At 42.1% G+C, this 19,149-nt stretch overlaps 1 protein-coding gene across 2 annotated transcripts in view; it reads right to left on the bottom strand.

Moving 5' to 3' along the window:
- LANCL3 (LanC like family member 3) overlaps positions 1-16,758 on the bottom strand; it is a 108,190-nt gene extending 91,432 nt beyond the window's left edge. Inside the window, exon 1 of one of the 2 annotated variants that reach the window (XM_003317420.4) lies at positions 15,922-16,758. In XM_003317420.4, the coding sequence (XP_003317468.1) occupies positions 15,922-16,494 (573 nt within the window). In that variant the 5' untranslated portion in view covers positions 16,495-16,758. The remainder of the gene's footprint in view (positions 1-15,921) is intronic. The other variant, XM_016943516.3, reaches the window with a different exon arrangement.
- Positions 16,759-19,149: the final 2,391 nt, after the last annotated feature.

Below are 19,149 nucleotides of genomic sequence, written 5' to 3'. Positions count from 1 at the left end.
ACCAGTTTACCTAGAGACCATTACCATGTGGGGACACTACAGGACTGCCCTGTCACTTGGAGGAAATCCATCGTATATTGTGTTGGAGCCAATCACATGACAAACATCATTTACTAAATTAACCAGCAAAAGTGTAATTAGTGAAGAAGTTAGTAAGAAATTAATATAATCTATCATTTTCACATTCAAAGGCCAATACATTTAATAAAATTCCATTAAAACAATCTCCTTACAGAGCACTGTGAGTTTAGTTATTGGCAAAATAAATAATTAAGTTCATTTAAAACAAGTTTTACTGTGTTTATTTTTCCATTTACTCTGTAACAAAAAATTACGAACTATGTTCTCTTTAAATAATTATAATACAGATGTGGTTCCAAGATGGCCAAATAGGAACAGCTCCAGTCTACAGCTCCCAGTGTGAGAGACGCAGAAGATGGGTGATTTCTGCATTTCCAACTAAGGTACTGGGTCCATTTCACTGGGGCTTGTCAGAAAGTGGGTGCAGGACAGTGGGTGCAGTGCACCAAGTGTGAGCCAAAGCAGGGCGAGGCATCCCCTCACCCGGGAAGCACAAAGGGTCATGGAATTCCCTTTCCTAGCCAAGCAAAGCTGTGACAGATGGCACCTGGAAAACCGGGTCACTCCCACCCTAATACTGCACTTTTCCAAGGGTCTTAGCAAACGGCACACCAGGAGATTATATCCTGTGCATGGCTCAGAGGGTCCCACGCCCACGGAGCCTCGCTCCTTGCTAGCACAGCAGTCTGAGATCGAACTGCACAGCAGCAGCAAGGCTGGGGGAGGGGCGCCCGCCATTGCTAAGGCTTGAGGAGGTAAACAAAGTGGCCAGGAAGCTCGAACTTGGTGGAGCCCACCGCAGCTCAAGGAGGCCTGCCTGCCTCTGTAGACTCCACCTCTGGGGGCAGGGCATAGCTGAACAAAAGGCAGCAGAAACCTCTGCAGACTTAAATGTCCCTGTCTGACAGCTTTGAAGAGAGTAGTGGTTCTCCCAGCATGGAATTTGAAATCTGAGAACGGACAGACTGCCTCCTCAAGTGGGTCCCTGACCCCTGAGTAGGCTAACTGGGAGGCACCCCCTAGTAGGGGTAGACTGACACCTCACACAGCCAGGTACCCCTCTGAAATGAAACCTCCAGAGGAACGATCAGGCAGCAACATTTGCTGTTCAGCAATATTCGCTGTTCTGCAGCCTCTGCTGCTGATACCCAGGCAAATAGCGTCTGGAGTGGACCTCCAGCAAACTCCAACAGACATGAAGCTGAGGGTCCTGACTGTTAGAAGGAAAACTAACAAACTGAAAGCACATCCACACCAAAACCCCATCTGTACATCACCATCATCAAAGACCAAAGGTAGATAAAACCACAGAGATGGGGAAAAACCAGAGCAGAAAACCTGAAAATTCTAAAAATCAGAGCGCCTCTCCTCCTCCAAAGGAACGCAGCTCCTCACCAGCAACGGAATAAAGCTGGACAGAGAATGACTTTGATGAGTTGAGAGAAGAAGGCTTCAGACGATCAAACTTCTCTGAGCTAAAGGAGGAAGTTTGAACCCATCGCAAAGAAATTTAAAACCTTGAAAAAAGATTAGATGAATGGCTAACTAGAACAACTAGTGTAGAGAGGTCCTTAAATGACCTGATGGAGCTGAAAACCATGGCACGAGAACTACATGACGAATGCACAAGCTTCAGTAGCCAATTTGATCAACAGGAAGAAAGGGTATCAGTGATGGAAGATGAAATGAATGCAATAAAGTGAGAAGAGAAGTTTAGAGAAAAAAGAATAAAAAGAAACGAACAAAGCCTCCAAGAAATATGGGACTATGTGAAAAGACCAAATGTACGTCTGACTAGTGTACCTGAAAGTGATGGGGAGAACGGAACCAAGCTGGAAAACACTCTGCAGGATATTATCCAGGAGAACTTCCCCAACCTAGCAAGGCAGGCCAACATTCAAATTCAGGAAATGCAGAGAACGCCACAAAGATACTCCTCAAGAACATCAACTCCAAGACACATAACGGTCAGATTCACCAAAGTTGAAATGAAGGAAAAAACGTTAAGGGTAGCCAGACAGAAAGGTCGGGTTACCCACAAAGGGAAGCCCATCAGACTCACAGTGGATCTCTCGGCAGAAACTCTACAAGCCAGAAGAGAGTGGGGGCCAATATTCAACATTCTTAAAGAAAAGAATTTTCAACCCAAAATTTCCTATCCAGCCAAACTAAGCTTCATAAGTGAAGGAGAAATAAAATCCTTTACAGACAAGCAAATGCTGAGAGATTTTGTCACCACCAGGCCTGCCCTAAAAGAGCTCCTGAAGGAAGCACTAAACATGGAAAGGAACAACCGGTACCAGCCACTGTAAAAACATGCCAAATTGTAAAGACCATCAAGGCTAGGAAGAAACTGCATCAACTAATGAGCAAAATAACCAGCTAACATCATAATGACAGGATCAAATTCACACATAACAATATTAACCTTAAATGTAAATGGGCTAAATGCTCCAATTCAAAGACACAGACCGGCAAATTGGATACAGAGTCAAGACCCATCACTGTGCTGTATTCAGGAAACCCATCTCACATGCAGAGACACACATAGGCTCAAAATAAAGGGATGGAGGGAGATCTACCAAGCAAATGGAAAACAAAAAAAGGCAGGGGTTGCAATCCTAGTCTCTGATAAAACAGACTTTAAACCAACAAAGATCAAAAGAGACAAAGAAGGGCATTACATAATAGTAAAGGGATCAATTCAACAAGAAGAGCTAACTATCCTAAATGTATATGCACCCAATACAGGAGCACCCAGATTCATAAAGCAAGTCCTTAGAGACCTAGAAAGACACTTAGACTCCCACACAATAATAATGGGAGACTTTAACACCCCACTGTCAACATTAGACAGATCAATGAGACAGAAAGTTAACAAGGATATCCAGGAATTGAACTCAGCTCTGCACCAAGCAGACCTAATAGACATCTACAGAACTCTCCACCCCAAATCAACAGAATATACATTCTTTTCAGCACCACACCACACCTATGCCAAAATTGACCACATAGTTGGAAGTAAAGCACTCCTCAGCAAATGTAAAAGAACAGAAATTATAACAAACTGTCTCTCAGACCACAGTGCAATCAAACTAGAACTCAGGATTAAGAAACTCACTGAAAACCACTCAACCACATGGAAACTGAACAATCTGCTCCTGAATGACTACTGGGTACGTAACGAAATGAGGGAGAAATAAAGATGTTCTCTGAAACCAACGAGAACAAAGACACAACATACCAGAATCTTTGGGACACATTTAAAGCAGTGTGTAGAGGGAAATTTATAGGACTAAATGCCCACAAGAGAAAGCAGGAAAGATCTAAAATTGACACCCTAACATCACAATTAAAAGAACTAGAGAAGCAAGAGGAAACACACTCAAAAACTAGCAGAAGGCAAGAAATAACTAAGATCAGAGCAGAACTGAAGGAGATAGAGACACAAAAAACCCTTCAAAAAATTAATGAATCCAGGAGCTGAAAAGATCAACAAAATTGATAGACTGCTAGCAAGACTAATAGAAGAATCAGATAGATACAATAAAAAATGATAAAGGGGATATCACCACCGATCCCACAGAAATACAAACTACCATCAGAGAATATTATAAACACCTCTACGCAAATAAACTTGAAAACCTAGAAGAAATGGATTAATTCCTCGACACATACACCCTCCCAACAATAAACCAGGAAGAAGTTGAATCTCTCAATAGACCAATAACAGGCTCTGAAACTGAGGCAATAATTAATAGCTTACCAACAAAAAAAAGTCCAGGACCAGATGGATTCACAGCCGAATTCTACCAGAGGTACAAGGAGGAGCTGGTACCATTCCTTCTGAAACTATTCCAATCAATAGAAAAAGAGGGAATCCTCCCTAACTCATTTTATGAGGCCAGCATCATCCTGATACCAAAGCCTGGCAGAGACACAACCAAAAAAGAGAATTTTAGACCAATATCCCTGATGAACATCGAGGCAAAAATCCTCAAAAAAATGCTGGCAAACCGAATCCAGCAGCACATCAAAAAGCTTATCCACCATGATCAAGTGGGCTTCATCCCTGGGATGCAAGGCTGGTTCAACATATGCAAATCAATAAACGTAATCCAGCATATAAACAGAACCAAAGACAAAAACCACACAATTATCTCAACAGATGCAGAAAAGACCTTTGACAAAATTAAACAGCCCTTCATGTTAAAAACTCTCAGTAAATTAGGTATTGATGGGACGTATCTCAAAATAATAAGAGCTATCTATGACAAACACACAGCCAATATCATACTGAATGGGCAAAAACTGGAAGCATTCCCTTTGAAAACTGGCAAAAGACAGGGATGCCCTCTCTCACCACTCCTATTCAACACAGTATTGGAAGTTCTGGCCAGGGCAATCAGGCAGGAGAAAGAAATAAAAGGTATTCAATTAGGAAAAGAGGAAGTCAAATTGTCCCTGTTTGCAGATAACATGATTGTATATCTAGAAAACCCCATTGTCTCATCCCAAAATCTCCTTAAGCTGATAAGCAACTTCAGCAAAGTCTCAGGATACAAAATCAATGTGCAAAAATCAGAAGCATTCTTCTACACCAATGATAGACAAACAGAGAGCCAAATCATGAGTGAACTCCCATTCACAGTTGCTTCAAAGAGAATAAAATACCTAGGAGTCCAACTTACAAGGGATGTGAAGGACCTCTTCAAGGAGAACTACAAACCACTGCACAATGAAATAAAAGAGGATACAAACAAATGGAAGAACATTCCATGCTCATGGATAGGAAGAATCAATATCGTGAAAATGGCCATACTGCCCAAGGTAATTTATAGATTCAATGCCATCCCCATCAAGCTACCAATGACTTTCTTCACACAACTGGAAAAAACTACTTTAAAGTTCATATGGAATCAAAAAAGAGCCTGCATTGCCAAGTCAATCCTAAGCCAAAAGAACAAAGCTGGAGGCATCACGCTACCTGACTTCAAACTATACTACAAGGCTACAGTAACCAAAACAGCATGGTACTGGTACCAAAACAGAGATATAGATCAATGGAACAGAACAGAGCCCTCAGAAACAATACCAGACATCTACAACCATCTGATCTTTGACAAACCTGACAAAAACAAGAAATGGGGAAAGGATTCCCTATTTAACAAATAGTGCTGGGAAAACTGGCTAGCCATATGTAGAAAGGTGAAACTGGATCCCTTCCTTACACCTGATACAAAAATTAATTCAAGATGGATTAAAGACTTAAATGTTAGACCTAAAACCATAAAAACCCTAGAAGAAAACCTAGGTAATACCATTCAGGACATAGGCATGGGCAAGGACTTCATGTCTAAAACACCAAAAGCAATGGCAACAAAAGTCAAAATTGACAAATGGGATCTCATTAAACTGAAGAGCTTCTGCACAGCAAAAGAAACTACCATCAGAGTGAACAGGCAACCTACAGAATAAGAGAAAATTTTTGCAATCTACTCATCTGACAAAGGACTAATATCCAGAATCTACAAGAACTCAACCAAATTTACTCAAACAAATTTACAAGAACTCAAACAAATTTACAAGAAAAAAACAAACAACCCCATCAACAAGTGGGCGAAGGATATGAACAGACACTTCTCAAAAGAAGACATTTATGCAGCCAAAAGACACATGAAAAAATGCTCATCATCACTGGCCATCAGAGAAATGCAAATCAAAACTATGATGAGACACCCTCTCACACCAGTTAGAATGACGATCATTAAAAAGTCAGGAAACAACAGGTGCTGGAGAGCATGTGGGGAAACAGGAACACTTTTACACTGTTGGTGGGACTGTAAACAAGTTCAACCATTGTGGAAGACAGTGTGGCGATTCCTCAGGGATATAGAACTAGAAATACCATTTGATCCAGCCATCCCATTACCGGGTATACACTCAGAGGATTGTAAGTCATGCTACTATAAAGACACATGCACACGTATGTTTATTGCCACACTATTCACAATAGCAAAGACTTGGAACCAACCCAAATGTCCATCAATGATAGACTGGATTAAGAAAATGTGGCACATATACACCATGGAATACTATGCAGCCATAAAAAAGGATGAGTTCATGTCCTTTGTAGGGACATGGATGAAGCTGGAAACCATCATTCTCAGCAAACTATCGCAAGGACAGAAAACCAAACACCGCATGTTCTCACTCATAGGTGGGAATTGAACAATGAGAACACTTGGACACAGGAAGGGGAACATCACACACTAGGGCCTGTTGTGGGATGTGGGGAGCGGGGAGGGATAGCATTAGGAGATATACCTAATGTAAATGACGAGTTAATGGGTGCAGCACACCAACATGGCACGTATATACATATGTAACAAACCTGCACAGTGTGCACATGTACCCTAGAACTTAAAGTATAATAAAAAAATTATAATACAAATAATAAGTTCGGGTTTTCGTGGAATGTATATTAACAGATGAAAAGACATAAATAGACTGTATCTAAAGCTTTCTACATTATTTTGAGTAGGTCTGTTAAATCATTGTGATTAGAAAATAAAAAGGAAGATGTCTGATCATTTTAAGTTTAAATTGATTTAGAGTTGGAGGAGAAGCACTACTTTACGTCAAACAGGTAAAATCAGTGGAATGACTCTAAAATAGGCTTAGTATCATGATTATCAGGCTCATGCTTTCTGTTTGGGAATGATGTAATAAGGTGTCTCTTGAATTACCATGAAATAATTTAAAATTGCTGGGATGTGATTTGTTTGGGCCTTTAAAGGAATTCGAAAAACTTGCTGTATACAGTGAAAAATTACATCTATTAGGAAAAAGAAATCCATGCATTTTCTCATTCATTCGGTAGATGTCAACATATCCCTTAAACCTACAAGGAGATGCAGCAGGAAGTGATTCTTTCCTTCAGTATAACCCACAAACCAGAGAGCTGGTATTCTTGCACCTGTGGAAGAAGTCATCCTCAGTACAAGAAAAAATGATGAAAATCATGAAGTTTGTAGGAGCAGTTACATTTGTTGACAGGCAACCCCATAAAATTGGGGAAAAAATTGTAATTCAGAGTGTTGTGCTCAAGTTTGCTCCATAAACCAGCAAGAGCGGCATCACCTGAAGCTCAGTAGAGATGCAGAATCATGAGCCACACTCCAGACTCACTGAGCTAAAAGGTGATTTTTAACAAGATCCCTGGGGTTTGTATGCACATTAAAATATGAGGATCACCAATTGAAATCACAGATTTGGCAACCAGCCTGGGGAAGATGGAACCCCATCTCTGCCACTGACTAGCTGTGTGATCTGGAACAAGTTTCTCAACCTCTCTGTTCCTCAGTTTCCCTACTGGATATGATGGAGATAATAATGTTGCCCATGTTATAAAGTTGTTGGTAGTATTCTGTGACAGTATTATATGTAGAACCTCAAAAAGTCAAACTCATAGAAGGTGAGAGTAGAATGGTAATTGCCAGAAGCTGGAGGTGGGTGGGGGGAAATGGGGAGGGAAAGGGGAGAAGTTGGTAAAAGGGTACAAAGTTTCAGTTACACAGGAGGAATAAGTTATGATGATCTTCTGCACAGCAAGGTGACTATAGTTAATAATAATGTATTCTATACTTCAAAGTTGCTAAAATTGGATTTTAAATGTTCTCACCACAAAGAAATGATAAGTATGCCAGGTGATGGATATGTTAATTAGCCTGATTTGCTCATTCCACAATGTACACATGTATCAAAACATTACATTGTACTCCATAAATATATATAATGATTGTGAATTAAAAATAAAAAATTTTAACAAACAAAATTACACTTAGGTACATTTTGAAAAGTGACATAATACATGAAAAAAACTTACAACAGTGTGTGGAAATAAGTGATCAGTCATCGTTAGTCCTTATTACATCACTGCATTTTATCATTCACTGGGTTCTGGGTCATGCATAACAAAGGGTCTAAGCTGTAGCCCATAGATGTGCCTGCTTCCTGGTAGATCTGTAATCAGGCAATTAGGAATTGAACCCAGCCTACAAAAATCCAGCTTGCCCAACCCTGCTGCCATTTCAAGCCAAACTTCAGGCTTTACTTACGCAGTATGCAACACACACCTGCCTGAAAAATGGGGACCGCTCAAATCCAAAGACTGAATGAAATCCTACACATGCATTTTGTTTGGTAAAAGTTGAAAGGAATAATAAGGACACTCAGTTTCTACCCTGGAAACCTCCATCCTAATTTTATACTCGTCAGTTTAGCATATATTAAAAACTCTGATGAAACCCAGTGAGAACACAGGCACTCCCAAATGCTGATGGAGAGAATAGAAATTGGTAGAACATTTTTGGAGGGCAATTTGATAATCCTCTATCAAATAAAAAATATTGGTAAACTTTGACCCAGCAATTGTGTTTTAAAAATTTACCCTACATAGATACTTGCAAAAGTAGGCAAAAATACATATATGAAAAGATATATACATATACACACATATATATTACATGTATACATTATATATGTATATATGCATTTTACAGCAGTCCTCTTTTATCCAAGGTTTTGCTTTCTGTGGTTTCAGTTACCAGCAGACATCCGAGGTCCAAAAATACTACCTGGAAAATTCCAGAAATAAACAATTCATAAGTTTTAAATTTCATGCCATTTTGAGTAGTATGATAAAATTTGGGGACATCATTCTCCTTCCCACCTGGGGCATGAATCATCCCTTTTTCCAGCATATCTACTCTGTAAACCACCTGCCCCTTGGTCACTTAGTAAGTGTCTCAGGTATCAGATCAGAAAAGTAGTATATATAGCGTTTGGTACTATCCACGGTTCCAGGCATCCACTGGCGGTCTTGGAACATATCCCTGGCAGATACGGTGGGACTACTGTATATGTATATGCATGTATATTATTTATGGCACTATTTGTGATAGCAAAAAAAGGAGAAAAACTGGAATCAACCCAAATGTCCATCAATAAGGGTTACAGTATAACCATTAAATGGAACCAGTATAAAGAATGTTACATGTTACATCTCTCTATACAATATGCAAAGATGTCCAATGTACATTAAGCAAGAAAGCAAGCTGTATAATATATGTATAATATGATAATTTGTATAAGTGGATAAAATACAGGTATTTTATGGAATAGACTTCTAAAAAAAGAAAAAACATGTTAACTTTTAAAATAATTTTTTTTTTTTTTTTTTAGAGATGGAGTCTCACTCTGCCGCCCAGGGTGGAGTGTAGTGGTGCAATCTCGGCTCACTGCAACCTCCGCCTCCCGGGTTCAAGCGATTCTCCTACCTCAGCCTCCTGAGTAGCTAGGATTACAGGCACCTACCCCCATGCCCAGCTAATTTTTGTATTTTTAGTAGAGACAGGGTTTCACTATGTTGTCCAGGCTGGTCTCGAACTCCTGATCTCATGTGATCTGCCCGCCTCGGCCTCCCAAAGTGCTGGGATTACAGGCATGAGCCACCGTGCCTGGCCTAAAACAAATTTTTAATAAATAAAGACTCATTTTGTTTTATATCTTTGATGAGAGAAATAATTTTTAAGAAAAGGTAGGAAAAACACAGTTGCTGCCATAAAATATATTCCCCAAACTTTGCTAGTTTAAATCTTAATTAATAGTTAATATCTTAGCTTTTATTTAATTGGCAACTAGCTGACAGCAAAAACAAGATACCTTACAGGTGTCATGACACATGGAGGTGACCTGGAAAAGGGAAAAGAAACACCAAAGAGATGAAAAGCGAATGGATAAAGGAGGTCACAAGACAGACCTTGCCAAGGGACGCCAAATGGCAGATGCTTTGGTAACCAACCAGCAACCATTTCCTTCTCCCTTTTTTCATGTCGGTACCTGTCAATGATCAAGGTTAAAAATAAAAACACTAGCCTTCCCAGCCTCCCTGAAACTAGAACTGGCTAATGACCAAGTGCTGGGCAATGAGTCAGAGGGAAATTCTTCTAGGATAGAATGTTCTACATGACTTTAGAAAAAGACGCAGGGGGAAAAAAAGCCTCAGACATTCCCTCACCACTTCAGTTAGGGGAACACGATGTTTGCAATGACAGCAGCCATCTTACAACATTGAAAGGTGAAACAGCTGAAACACTGAGAATAGCAGAGAAAATGGCTGGAAAGAGCTTGGATTCAGATAACTCTCCTGAGTTGTTGAAACAATCCTGGAGTGGCCTAGTTTTCCACTCCTTGCTAAGTGAGGTAATAAATGTTCTCATTATTTAGATGACTTTTTATTGGGCATTTTGTTATTTACAGCTAAAAGCATTGCCCTTTATACAGCTGCCAACCACCTGCCTTAGAAATGAGCCAAAGACCCAATTAACAACTTTGCAATAATTTGTTGTTGTTGTTGTTTTCAAATCACAGCAGGAAGATAGATACGTCATATTGAGTATCATTTTCTATCTGATATTCAGAATTACCTTAGTTTTTCTGTTAGTAGTAGCGAAAAAGGCTACCATTGATTCCATTTAGCAGCTACTATGTGCCAAGCACTGTGCTAGGTACTTTATCTAGGACTGGTCATCACAGCAACTTCCAAACCAGTCTCCTTTGGCTGGGGAAATAAAATCACATCTACATGTTTCCCAGCTTACTTAAACAATTTAGCATTTCATTACAAATGTAAACTACAAACCACTAGTTGTACTTGTGACTTTGTCACCTACAGAAATCACAGATGCATACCACACTGTAGCTGTGGAAGGTATCTCAAAATATCATTGACTCTCATCACTGTTTCAAAAGTATCATCATCCTTTAGCCTGCTGTAAAATCTTATTTAATGTGTTGATAAAGGAGCACATACGCTACTGCTCACACATTTTAAAAATGTTTTGGTAACATGGTTGCAATATAATTGACTTCCTTTGTAATTCTGTGTGTTTTATTTTATGCATTTAAAAATATTATTCTAAGAAGAGGCCTTGGCACAAAAGGGGTTTAAACCCCCCACAACCAGTCCCCCTTGTTATCATTCTTAATATTTTCAATCCACTCTTAATACAGAAAACCAGGGCGATCTTTCTAAAAGGTAAGTCAGATCAAGATATTTCCTCCTTTAAACACGAAACAAATGCAGACTCCTAACTTTGACTAACTTGGGCCTCCAGGATCTGATTTTACCCTGCTCATGTCTCCTTCCATGGTTTCAAACTCCTCTATCCCCTGCTCTCTCTCTGCTCCAGCCATGCTAGCCTCCTTCTATTTCTTTGAAATGTCCAAGTCATTTCCTACCTTAGGGGCTCTTGCCCTCTGCCTGGAATGCCTGTTCTTAGAGCAGCCACTTGGTTCCCATGCTCTAGTGATAAGCCAGGACGCTGCCTCCACAGAGAAGCTTTCCTACCAAACAGCAGCCCTCCCCTTTCCCACCTGTCCTCAGTTAGTTCCTGATTACATCCCTAAGAGCACTTATCTAAAAACACTGATGTTATTTTTTTCTTCACCAACAGACTTTTATTTTTGGTTCACTACTGAACCCAAGCATCTAGTAAATTGCCTCACACCGTGTAGAAACCTGACATTTACTGAATGAATGAAAGAAAACCAGAACAAGTCAACGAAGAAGCTCTTATTAATCAATTTACAGGTGAGGAAATTAAGCCTCAACGATGTTAAAATATTTTTTCCAAGATCACTCAGTGGCAGAATTATTATTTTAACTGAGATCCTAGGTCTCCCCAGAATCCCTCTGCCATTGTCTGCTACATTTCCACCAATCAGTGGAAAGCCGAATGGGCCCAATATAAGTTTTTATGGCATGATTTCTTGAGACTTCAATGCCCCATTGCTCAAGGATATCTGCCTAAGAAACCCTTGGAGCTATTCCAGGAAGGCCAAGTTAAGTGAAAATACATGCCTGGAGAGAGGGATTCTCTGTCTCTTGCCACATACACATACATCTTTTTCTTATATCTGAACCTTATAAACATAAATACAAACAACAAAATCAAATAAAAAGAAAAGAACCTAGAAAAGGGTAAACTAAGGAAGAAACAAATTAGATAAACCCAGGGGAAATGTCCACACATAAATATAGATCTGCTAAGGTACTGTACGCTAGCTTATATGGACCACAATTCTAGCCATACAGTCCCTAGTAGCCAACACAAAGTGAGAAACAGAATCAGTTACATGACATATTTTGATGATTTTAAAAATTCAATCAATTGCCAGGAGTCACACAACTATTACTGTCTCTACAATCTGAGAGCAATTCCTCTTGTGGGTCTTTAGAGTGAAAGGTAGGATATAGTAATCAGCATTCTAAACTACAGACCTTTTAAATAAACATATCAAGCTTCATAGAATAGTGTCTTATAGTATGCCTTAATAGAGGTGGCAGGTATAATGCCAAAACCTATGCAGCACAGTATTGCCTTGCTATTCAAAGCATACTCTATGGACCCGCAACATCAGGATCACCCAGGAACTTGCAGCTCTACAAGATCTGCAGGTGATTCCTAAGCACATTAAAGTTTAAGAAGCACTGCTTTATTGGTTGAGCTTAAGCCATGAAAAATAATTGGAAGAAACTATAATTCATTCATTCATTCATTTAACAAATATTTACTGAAACTCTGGCAGTAGGAAAGGATTTCTTTAAACATGACACCAAAACTACCACCGTAAAGGAAAATATTGATAAATGGGACACCACTAAAATTGAGTGATATTTGCAAACACACACAAAGCTGGGTATCTAAAAATGTGTCAGGCAGTCTTGGCAATGAAACCAAAAATGTCTACCCTTATGGAGCTTACATTCTAATCAGCGAAGACATAGATAAACAATTTAAGTAAAACAAATCACGAAAGGGGGATAAGTTGAGGGTGGGGTTGCAATTTTAAATAGGGTAGTCAGGAAAAGCCTCATTGAGGAAGTAAAGACCTATACAAGGCCAGGCACAGTGGCTCATGACTGTCATCCCAGCACTTTAGGAGACTGAGGCGGGCAGATCACTTGAGCCCAGGGGTTCCAGAACAGCATAGGCAACATGGTGAAACTCTGTCTCTACAAAAAATACAAAAAATTAGCTGGGTGTGGTGGCGCATGCCTGTGGTGTCACCTACTTGGGAGGCTGAGGTAGGAGGATCACCTGAGCCCGGGAGGTCGAGGCTACAGTGAGCCATGGTTGCACCACTGCACTCCAGCCTGGGTGATAGAGTGAGACTCTGTCTCAAAAAAAAATTATATATATATATATATATATATATATATATACACACATACACACACACACACACACACACCTATACAAGGTCAGAGATCTAGCTATAAATATCTAGAGGGAGTGTTCCAAGTAGAAAGAACTGTAAGAACAAACAGCCTGAGACAGGAAAGTAACTAAAACGGAAGATGGCCAGTGTGGTTGAAGAAGAATGAGCAGGGAGTAGAGTAGGAGTGTAGGAGGCTAGATCATGTGGTGCCTTCTCAGCTATTTTTAAGAATCATAACTTTGTGAGATGACAAGCCACTGGAGAAAAAGTAATAGGGAGCCACTGCAGTATGTTGAGCAGGGAAATAACATGATGAAAAATGTCTTTTGAAATATTTGTTTCTTAGAGGTAGATGGAACGGCTTGAGTGGGAGATTCTAGCTCAAAGTATATTGCACTAATCCCAATATATGGTGATTCATTCATTCAACTATTTATTAGGTGGCAAAGATGTGCCCAGTAATGTGGGGAGGATCTAAATTAGCGCGATAACTGAGGGAATTGCCAGAGGAATGTGAATATAAATGACACCGGAGGGGAAGAAACCCAGGACATACTGAGAGATTATTTATAGAGAAATGACACAAATTCGCAATTCAATCTAATCAAGGTCTATGGATCACCTACTGAGGGCAAAGTCCTGTGCTGGCTAGGATTTGCGGGGAGGGGATGGGGTATAAAACTTCTACTTTCCCCTCAAAGGGCTTCCAGCCTGGCATGCTTAGCCCCTGCCCTACACCTTTCAAGCCAGAAAGTCTTGAATTGACACAGCTGCAGCTGGCACTGGAACTAACTGGTTTGCTCAGGCTCAGGTTAAGACCTGTTTTTGTTGGTGGTGGTGGTGGATTTTTTTTTTTTTTTTTTTTTTTTTTTTTTTTTTTTTTTTTTTTTTTTTTGCTATCCTTGAAGCTTGTTCCATCTCCTGGGAGCAGGGGCCAAAGCACCTCAACTCGATTAGTAAAAAAAAAAAAAAAAAAAAAAAAAAAAAAGACCTGGTTTGGCAGGAGGGCAGAAGACAGGTCTTAATAGATGTCTTCTGTGGATCAGTGTTGCAGATTGGCCTGAACCACCAGTTTTTGGGCAGAGTCCTTCTGGTCTGCTTCCACCTGTGTGACCTAGTGGTCACACACTCTTCCCATTCCATTCTGGAAAAAAGGCCTCAAGGCATGGAAAGGGAAAGAGGCAAGATTAAGGAAAACAATTGGAAAAAAAAAATTTGAAAATTGCCTGCTGCCAGACTACAAGGTGAGGGGAGCAGATGCAAATGCAATGCAAATGATATGTAAATATCTCTGTGGCCTTCTAAAAGGTTTTCTACAACTGGAAGGGCATTTGAAAAACTGCTGGCAGTTAACAGTGACTCAGAAGCAGAGCAAACTATTTCAAGACAACTTGGTGACATAAACCTTTGCTGCCCAGCTAACACAGTGCACATTCTTTAGTAATCTTTTTTCTCACTTGAATCAACCTCACCTGCTATTAAAAAAAAAACCTGTCTGCCTCTGTAGAGGTGATCTAAGTTAATTACTCTTTTAAAACACTCTATATACCTTTAATTTTTCTTCAAACGCCTTTCTCACCTAAATAAAGCCAAGTTAAATGTGTCACTTCCTCCCTAGAACAGTAGTTGGCTCCAGTGGATTATGAATGAAAGTGCCTCTCTCTCCGTTCTAGTCATTATGATCCTTCAGAGTTTTGTTCTTTTTCCTACTCCACAGGAACTGGCATATTCTCTTCTAATAACCACATGCTGATTTCAAAGTGAGTCCAGGAAAAAATATGTATGTGAAAACCAATTCACTTTTAGGAGCCACTGTAAAGTTATTCATCAAGAAAAGCTGCCCTGTCAAGAAAGTTGTGGTCTTGCCCATCCTAAGCAAATATTTTTAAGTGAAATAATGCACATTCAACCACAATGGGGTACATTTCCGGGTACGTTTCCGTCTACATTTATGTATTTTTAAAGGGGACACTCCTATCAGATATGCATTTAATAAGAGCCATGGGTTGAACTGAATAGTAAGCAAAACAGTAAACACATCAGACCCACAGCTGAGCAGTGATTCTTGGTTACAGACCCAGGGCTCCAGAAGCAACTTACCTCCACATCGGCCCCGAAAAGTTCCATTAGTTTCTAGCACTCTAACATTCGAGGATGCCTCAGCTTTTGACAGCAGAGTCAAAGGAAAGGAAATCCCTTCCATTTCTGAGGTTTTCATCTTACTTGAAAGGGCCACACTGTCATCCCCCAGAAAGCTAACAGGCATCTGGAGTGATGCCACGTAAAAACACGAACAAAGCGCAGAGACGCCGAATCTCAACAAATGAGAGACTGAAAACGACAGGAAAGAAGAGGGACAAGAGCAGGAGATAGACCTCAAGGGACTGAAGAAATGCTAGCACCACACCAAGAGTAACAAAGACTTGGAGAGCAACCCGGGACAGTGCTGCCCGAGCCACGGAGTCCGGGGAAAGGAGGCCGGGAAGGCGGCGAGCGCCCTCCCGCGGCCGGGGCGGCGGCGAGCGCCCTCCCGCGGCCGGGGCTACCTCTTACCTCCTGGGCGAGTTTCTGCTTGAGCACCAGCGCGGCACACAGGTAACCCGCGCGGCCCACGAACAGCTCGTCGGAGCCGCACTCCAGGAAGGAGACCGGCGCGCAGACGGCACACAGAGCCCGGAACTTGCCCAGCGGCTGCACGTAGTCGGACCGGCCCAGGGCGTGGTATACGAGCGTGGCCACGGCGTACACGCCCGCGCCCCCGAGCAGGAAGGCAGCGCGGGTGTCGGCGTCCGGTTCGCCCCACTCCTCAGCGCGGGCGCACGCGTCGATGAGGCGCTTAGCCGAGCGCAGGTAGCGTTCCCGGGCCGTGGCGAAAAGCGGGCTCTGCGAGACGTGGTAGAGCATATACGCCACTCCGGCCACGCCGCCATAAAGCCCCCCCTGGCAGGCGCTAGCCCCGGCCGTCGCCCCTCGGGCCTCCGCGCCGCCCCCGAGTGGGGGAAGCTCCTGGAGGATGCGCTCGATGGTGGCGGTGACCAAGGGCGCCACCGCCTCCTCACACTGGCCCGCCAGCAGGCTGCCCTGGTAGTCATCGAAGCGATTGGCGAAGCAGCGCTTGGTGTCCATGCTGTTGCCCGTGCCCCCTAGTGCGGAGCTGAGGACCGCTTGAAGTCGTGCCCTGCAGCCCCGCACACCACCTCCGGCTCTCTGAGGCACTCGGATGGCGGTGTATGCGGCGGGGAAGGAGCGAGAAGGATGAGACGGGAGGTGACAAGAGGAGGCGGGCAAGGAGCGGATGGCCAAGTGGGGCGCCGGGCTGCCGCGAGGCTCCCGAGTGGCCCGGGCGATCGCGGGGGATGCGTGTCCTGCGCCCCCCCTCAGAGGCCGCGCCCTCGCTGAACACGCCCCCTCCTGCGCCGCCGCAGCTCGGCTGCCTCTCCAAGGGGCCGAGGTGATCTCTGGCAGGACCCACGCGGGGCCCGCGCCACTCCTCCCGCTCCGCCCCCGGCTCCTCCCCTACTGGCGGAAGGCCGAGGACGTGCGGGACACTGATCTGAAACGCTGGGACTCAGCATACACACACCTGGCGGTAGAGGTAACGATCTCTGGTCGCTTGTATACTCAAAGTGTGGTCCTTGGGTTAGAAGCATCAACATCACCCAGGATCATGTTAAAAACGCAGCATCTCAGGCTTCGCTCCAGACCTATTGAATCCAAATCTGAATATTCAGCAAGATTCCCAGGTGATTCGCATGCACTTAAAGTTTGAGGCGCCACTGAACTAGGCTAGAGTAGCAAGACAAAACTGGGCGCCTTCTTTGAAGTTTGTATTTCATCTTGGTCGCTTCGGAGTTCTCATTATGAATGTTTCAATCCCAAAGGCTGGGGCATTTGAGCACATCATGTTTAATGCATTAAAACGGTGAAATAACTCATACAGGAACTTTTTTCCCAGCTTTGGATTTTGTATTGTTTTCTTTGAGTATACAGGAGTAAAAGCTCAAAGAACCACACCAGGTTAAGGCAAGGAAGGGGCACTCCCCTCCTGCCATGCGTGCATAGTAAAAGCTCAATACATATCTTGAGGTCATTAATTAATATTAGGATAAACGCTCTGTGAGAATTTAATTAGGCTTTTTATCTCCCCCTTCCCTCCCTTCTTTCCCATGTTTGTTCCCATGCTTTTTCCCCAAGGGCATTATGGAAGGTCTTCTATGTGTCCTGAAACCTGGAAATAGATGGATGAATAAGATAGACATGGTCCTAGACCCCTTGTAGCTTACAATTCAGTAGGAAAAAACAGAAAATGAACAATTACACAAGCTAGTTGCCTTTCTTGTGCTCAGCTGTTTGAAATAATTCTGCCTTTCCCAAAGTGTTGACTCTTGAAGACTAAAGAGGGTCACGTCTCCCAGGAGTATTTGACTTTTGATAGGGACTGTGCAAGACATAAAGGAGTAAGTGGCTCATAGAACAGTTTCTGATACTTTGTGGGGAGAGTAACTACTCCACTTACTTGAAAGGCCAGTTTGGAGGCATTTTTTTTTCCTCAGAAGTGTTAAATGTCACCATGATTGGGAAGCAGATATTAAATACCCTGCCCCTCCACCCTTACTTGATGTAGTCTGGGAAAGAACCTTAGTTTGCCAACATGATTGCCAGGACTGACACATCCACATAGTTCAAGGACAGTATGGCCATCGTCCCCCTTTGATGCTGCCAAAACAGGTTTATTTTTAATAATAATAATAATGATAAAAGTCCACTTTTAGGCAGGGAGCTTGATATGTTAAAGGAGGAAAAGGCATCAAAGAAGCAACAGGAATGTTGAGTTTCTCCTTGAGATTCCTTCCTCATCTGTCAACCATAACAGGCATTAGAGGTGATTTTTGTACCCTCAGACAAGGAAACATAAAATAAAGCCTTTACCGGCAGAAATGAAGCCTTATTCCACTTCATTCCTCCACACCTCACTCACCCTTGTCATGAATCTAGAGGCAACTCGGTTAATTCTGACTCTGATTATTCTTCCAAACACTCCAGCCTAGAGGTAGCACCAGCAACAACAACAGGGATCTGCTAACTGGCTTCAAAATAGAACTGTGTGTAAACACGTCTCCAAGAAAAGGAGCTCTTCCACTTTTTCCCAGTTGTGTCATCTGTCTATTGCCCCAAAATGCTGTATGAAAAGCAATCACAAAATCTAATAGCATATGGCAGTAAATTTAATGTTTATGCATCTAGGATCTTGGCTGGGCTCATTCAGGTGTCTGGAGGTGGGTTGGGTCTTGCTTGGGGAGACTGAGGTGTCTGGCCTCTGGCCCACATGTCTCTTGTCTTTTAGCTGGCCAACCCCAGCATACTTGCATGGCAATGGCAGAGGGGCTAAAGCAAAAGCAGAGACATGCAAGACTTCTGAGGGTCTAGTCTCAGGACCACACACTCTTTTCTGCCTTAGTCTATTGGCAAATCACATGAGGAAATATAAGGTGTTTTTGTTGAACTTCAAAGTTGCGTGACAAAGGGTATGGATACAGGGTAGAGTGAAGTGTTAGGGTTTTTGGAAACCCCATTGTCCTTTACTTAATTTGCATGCAGTGTTATTTATTTTAATGTGATTACTCCCCTAGAATATACTCTCCATGAAGGTAGGGCTTTTTCTTGCATTTATTTACTGATATGCAAGAGCCTAGAATACTCTGACTATTCTACTACTACTACTACTACTACTACTACTACTACTACTACTACTACTATCACTACTCCTTGTAGTAGATATTT

Source organism: Pan troglodytes, chromosome X (genome assembly GCF_028858775.2).
Source record: "Pan troglodytes isolate AG18354 chromosome X, NHGRI_mPanTro3-v2.0_pri, whole genome shotgun sequence".
NCBI classification, from domain to species: domain Eukaryota; kingdom Metazoa; phylum Chordata; class Mammalia; order Primates; family Hominidae; genus Pan; species Pan troglodytes.
Note: the sequence above shows the minus strand (reverse complement) of the source record. Positions and strands in the feature narration are given on the sequence as shown.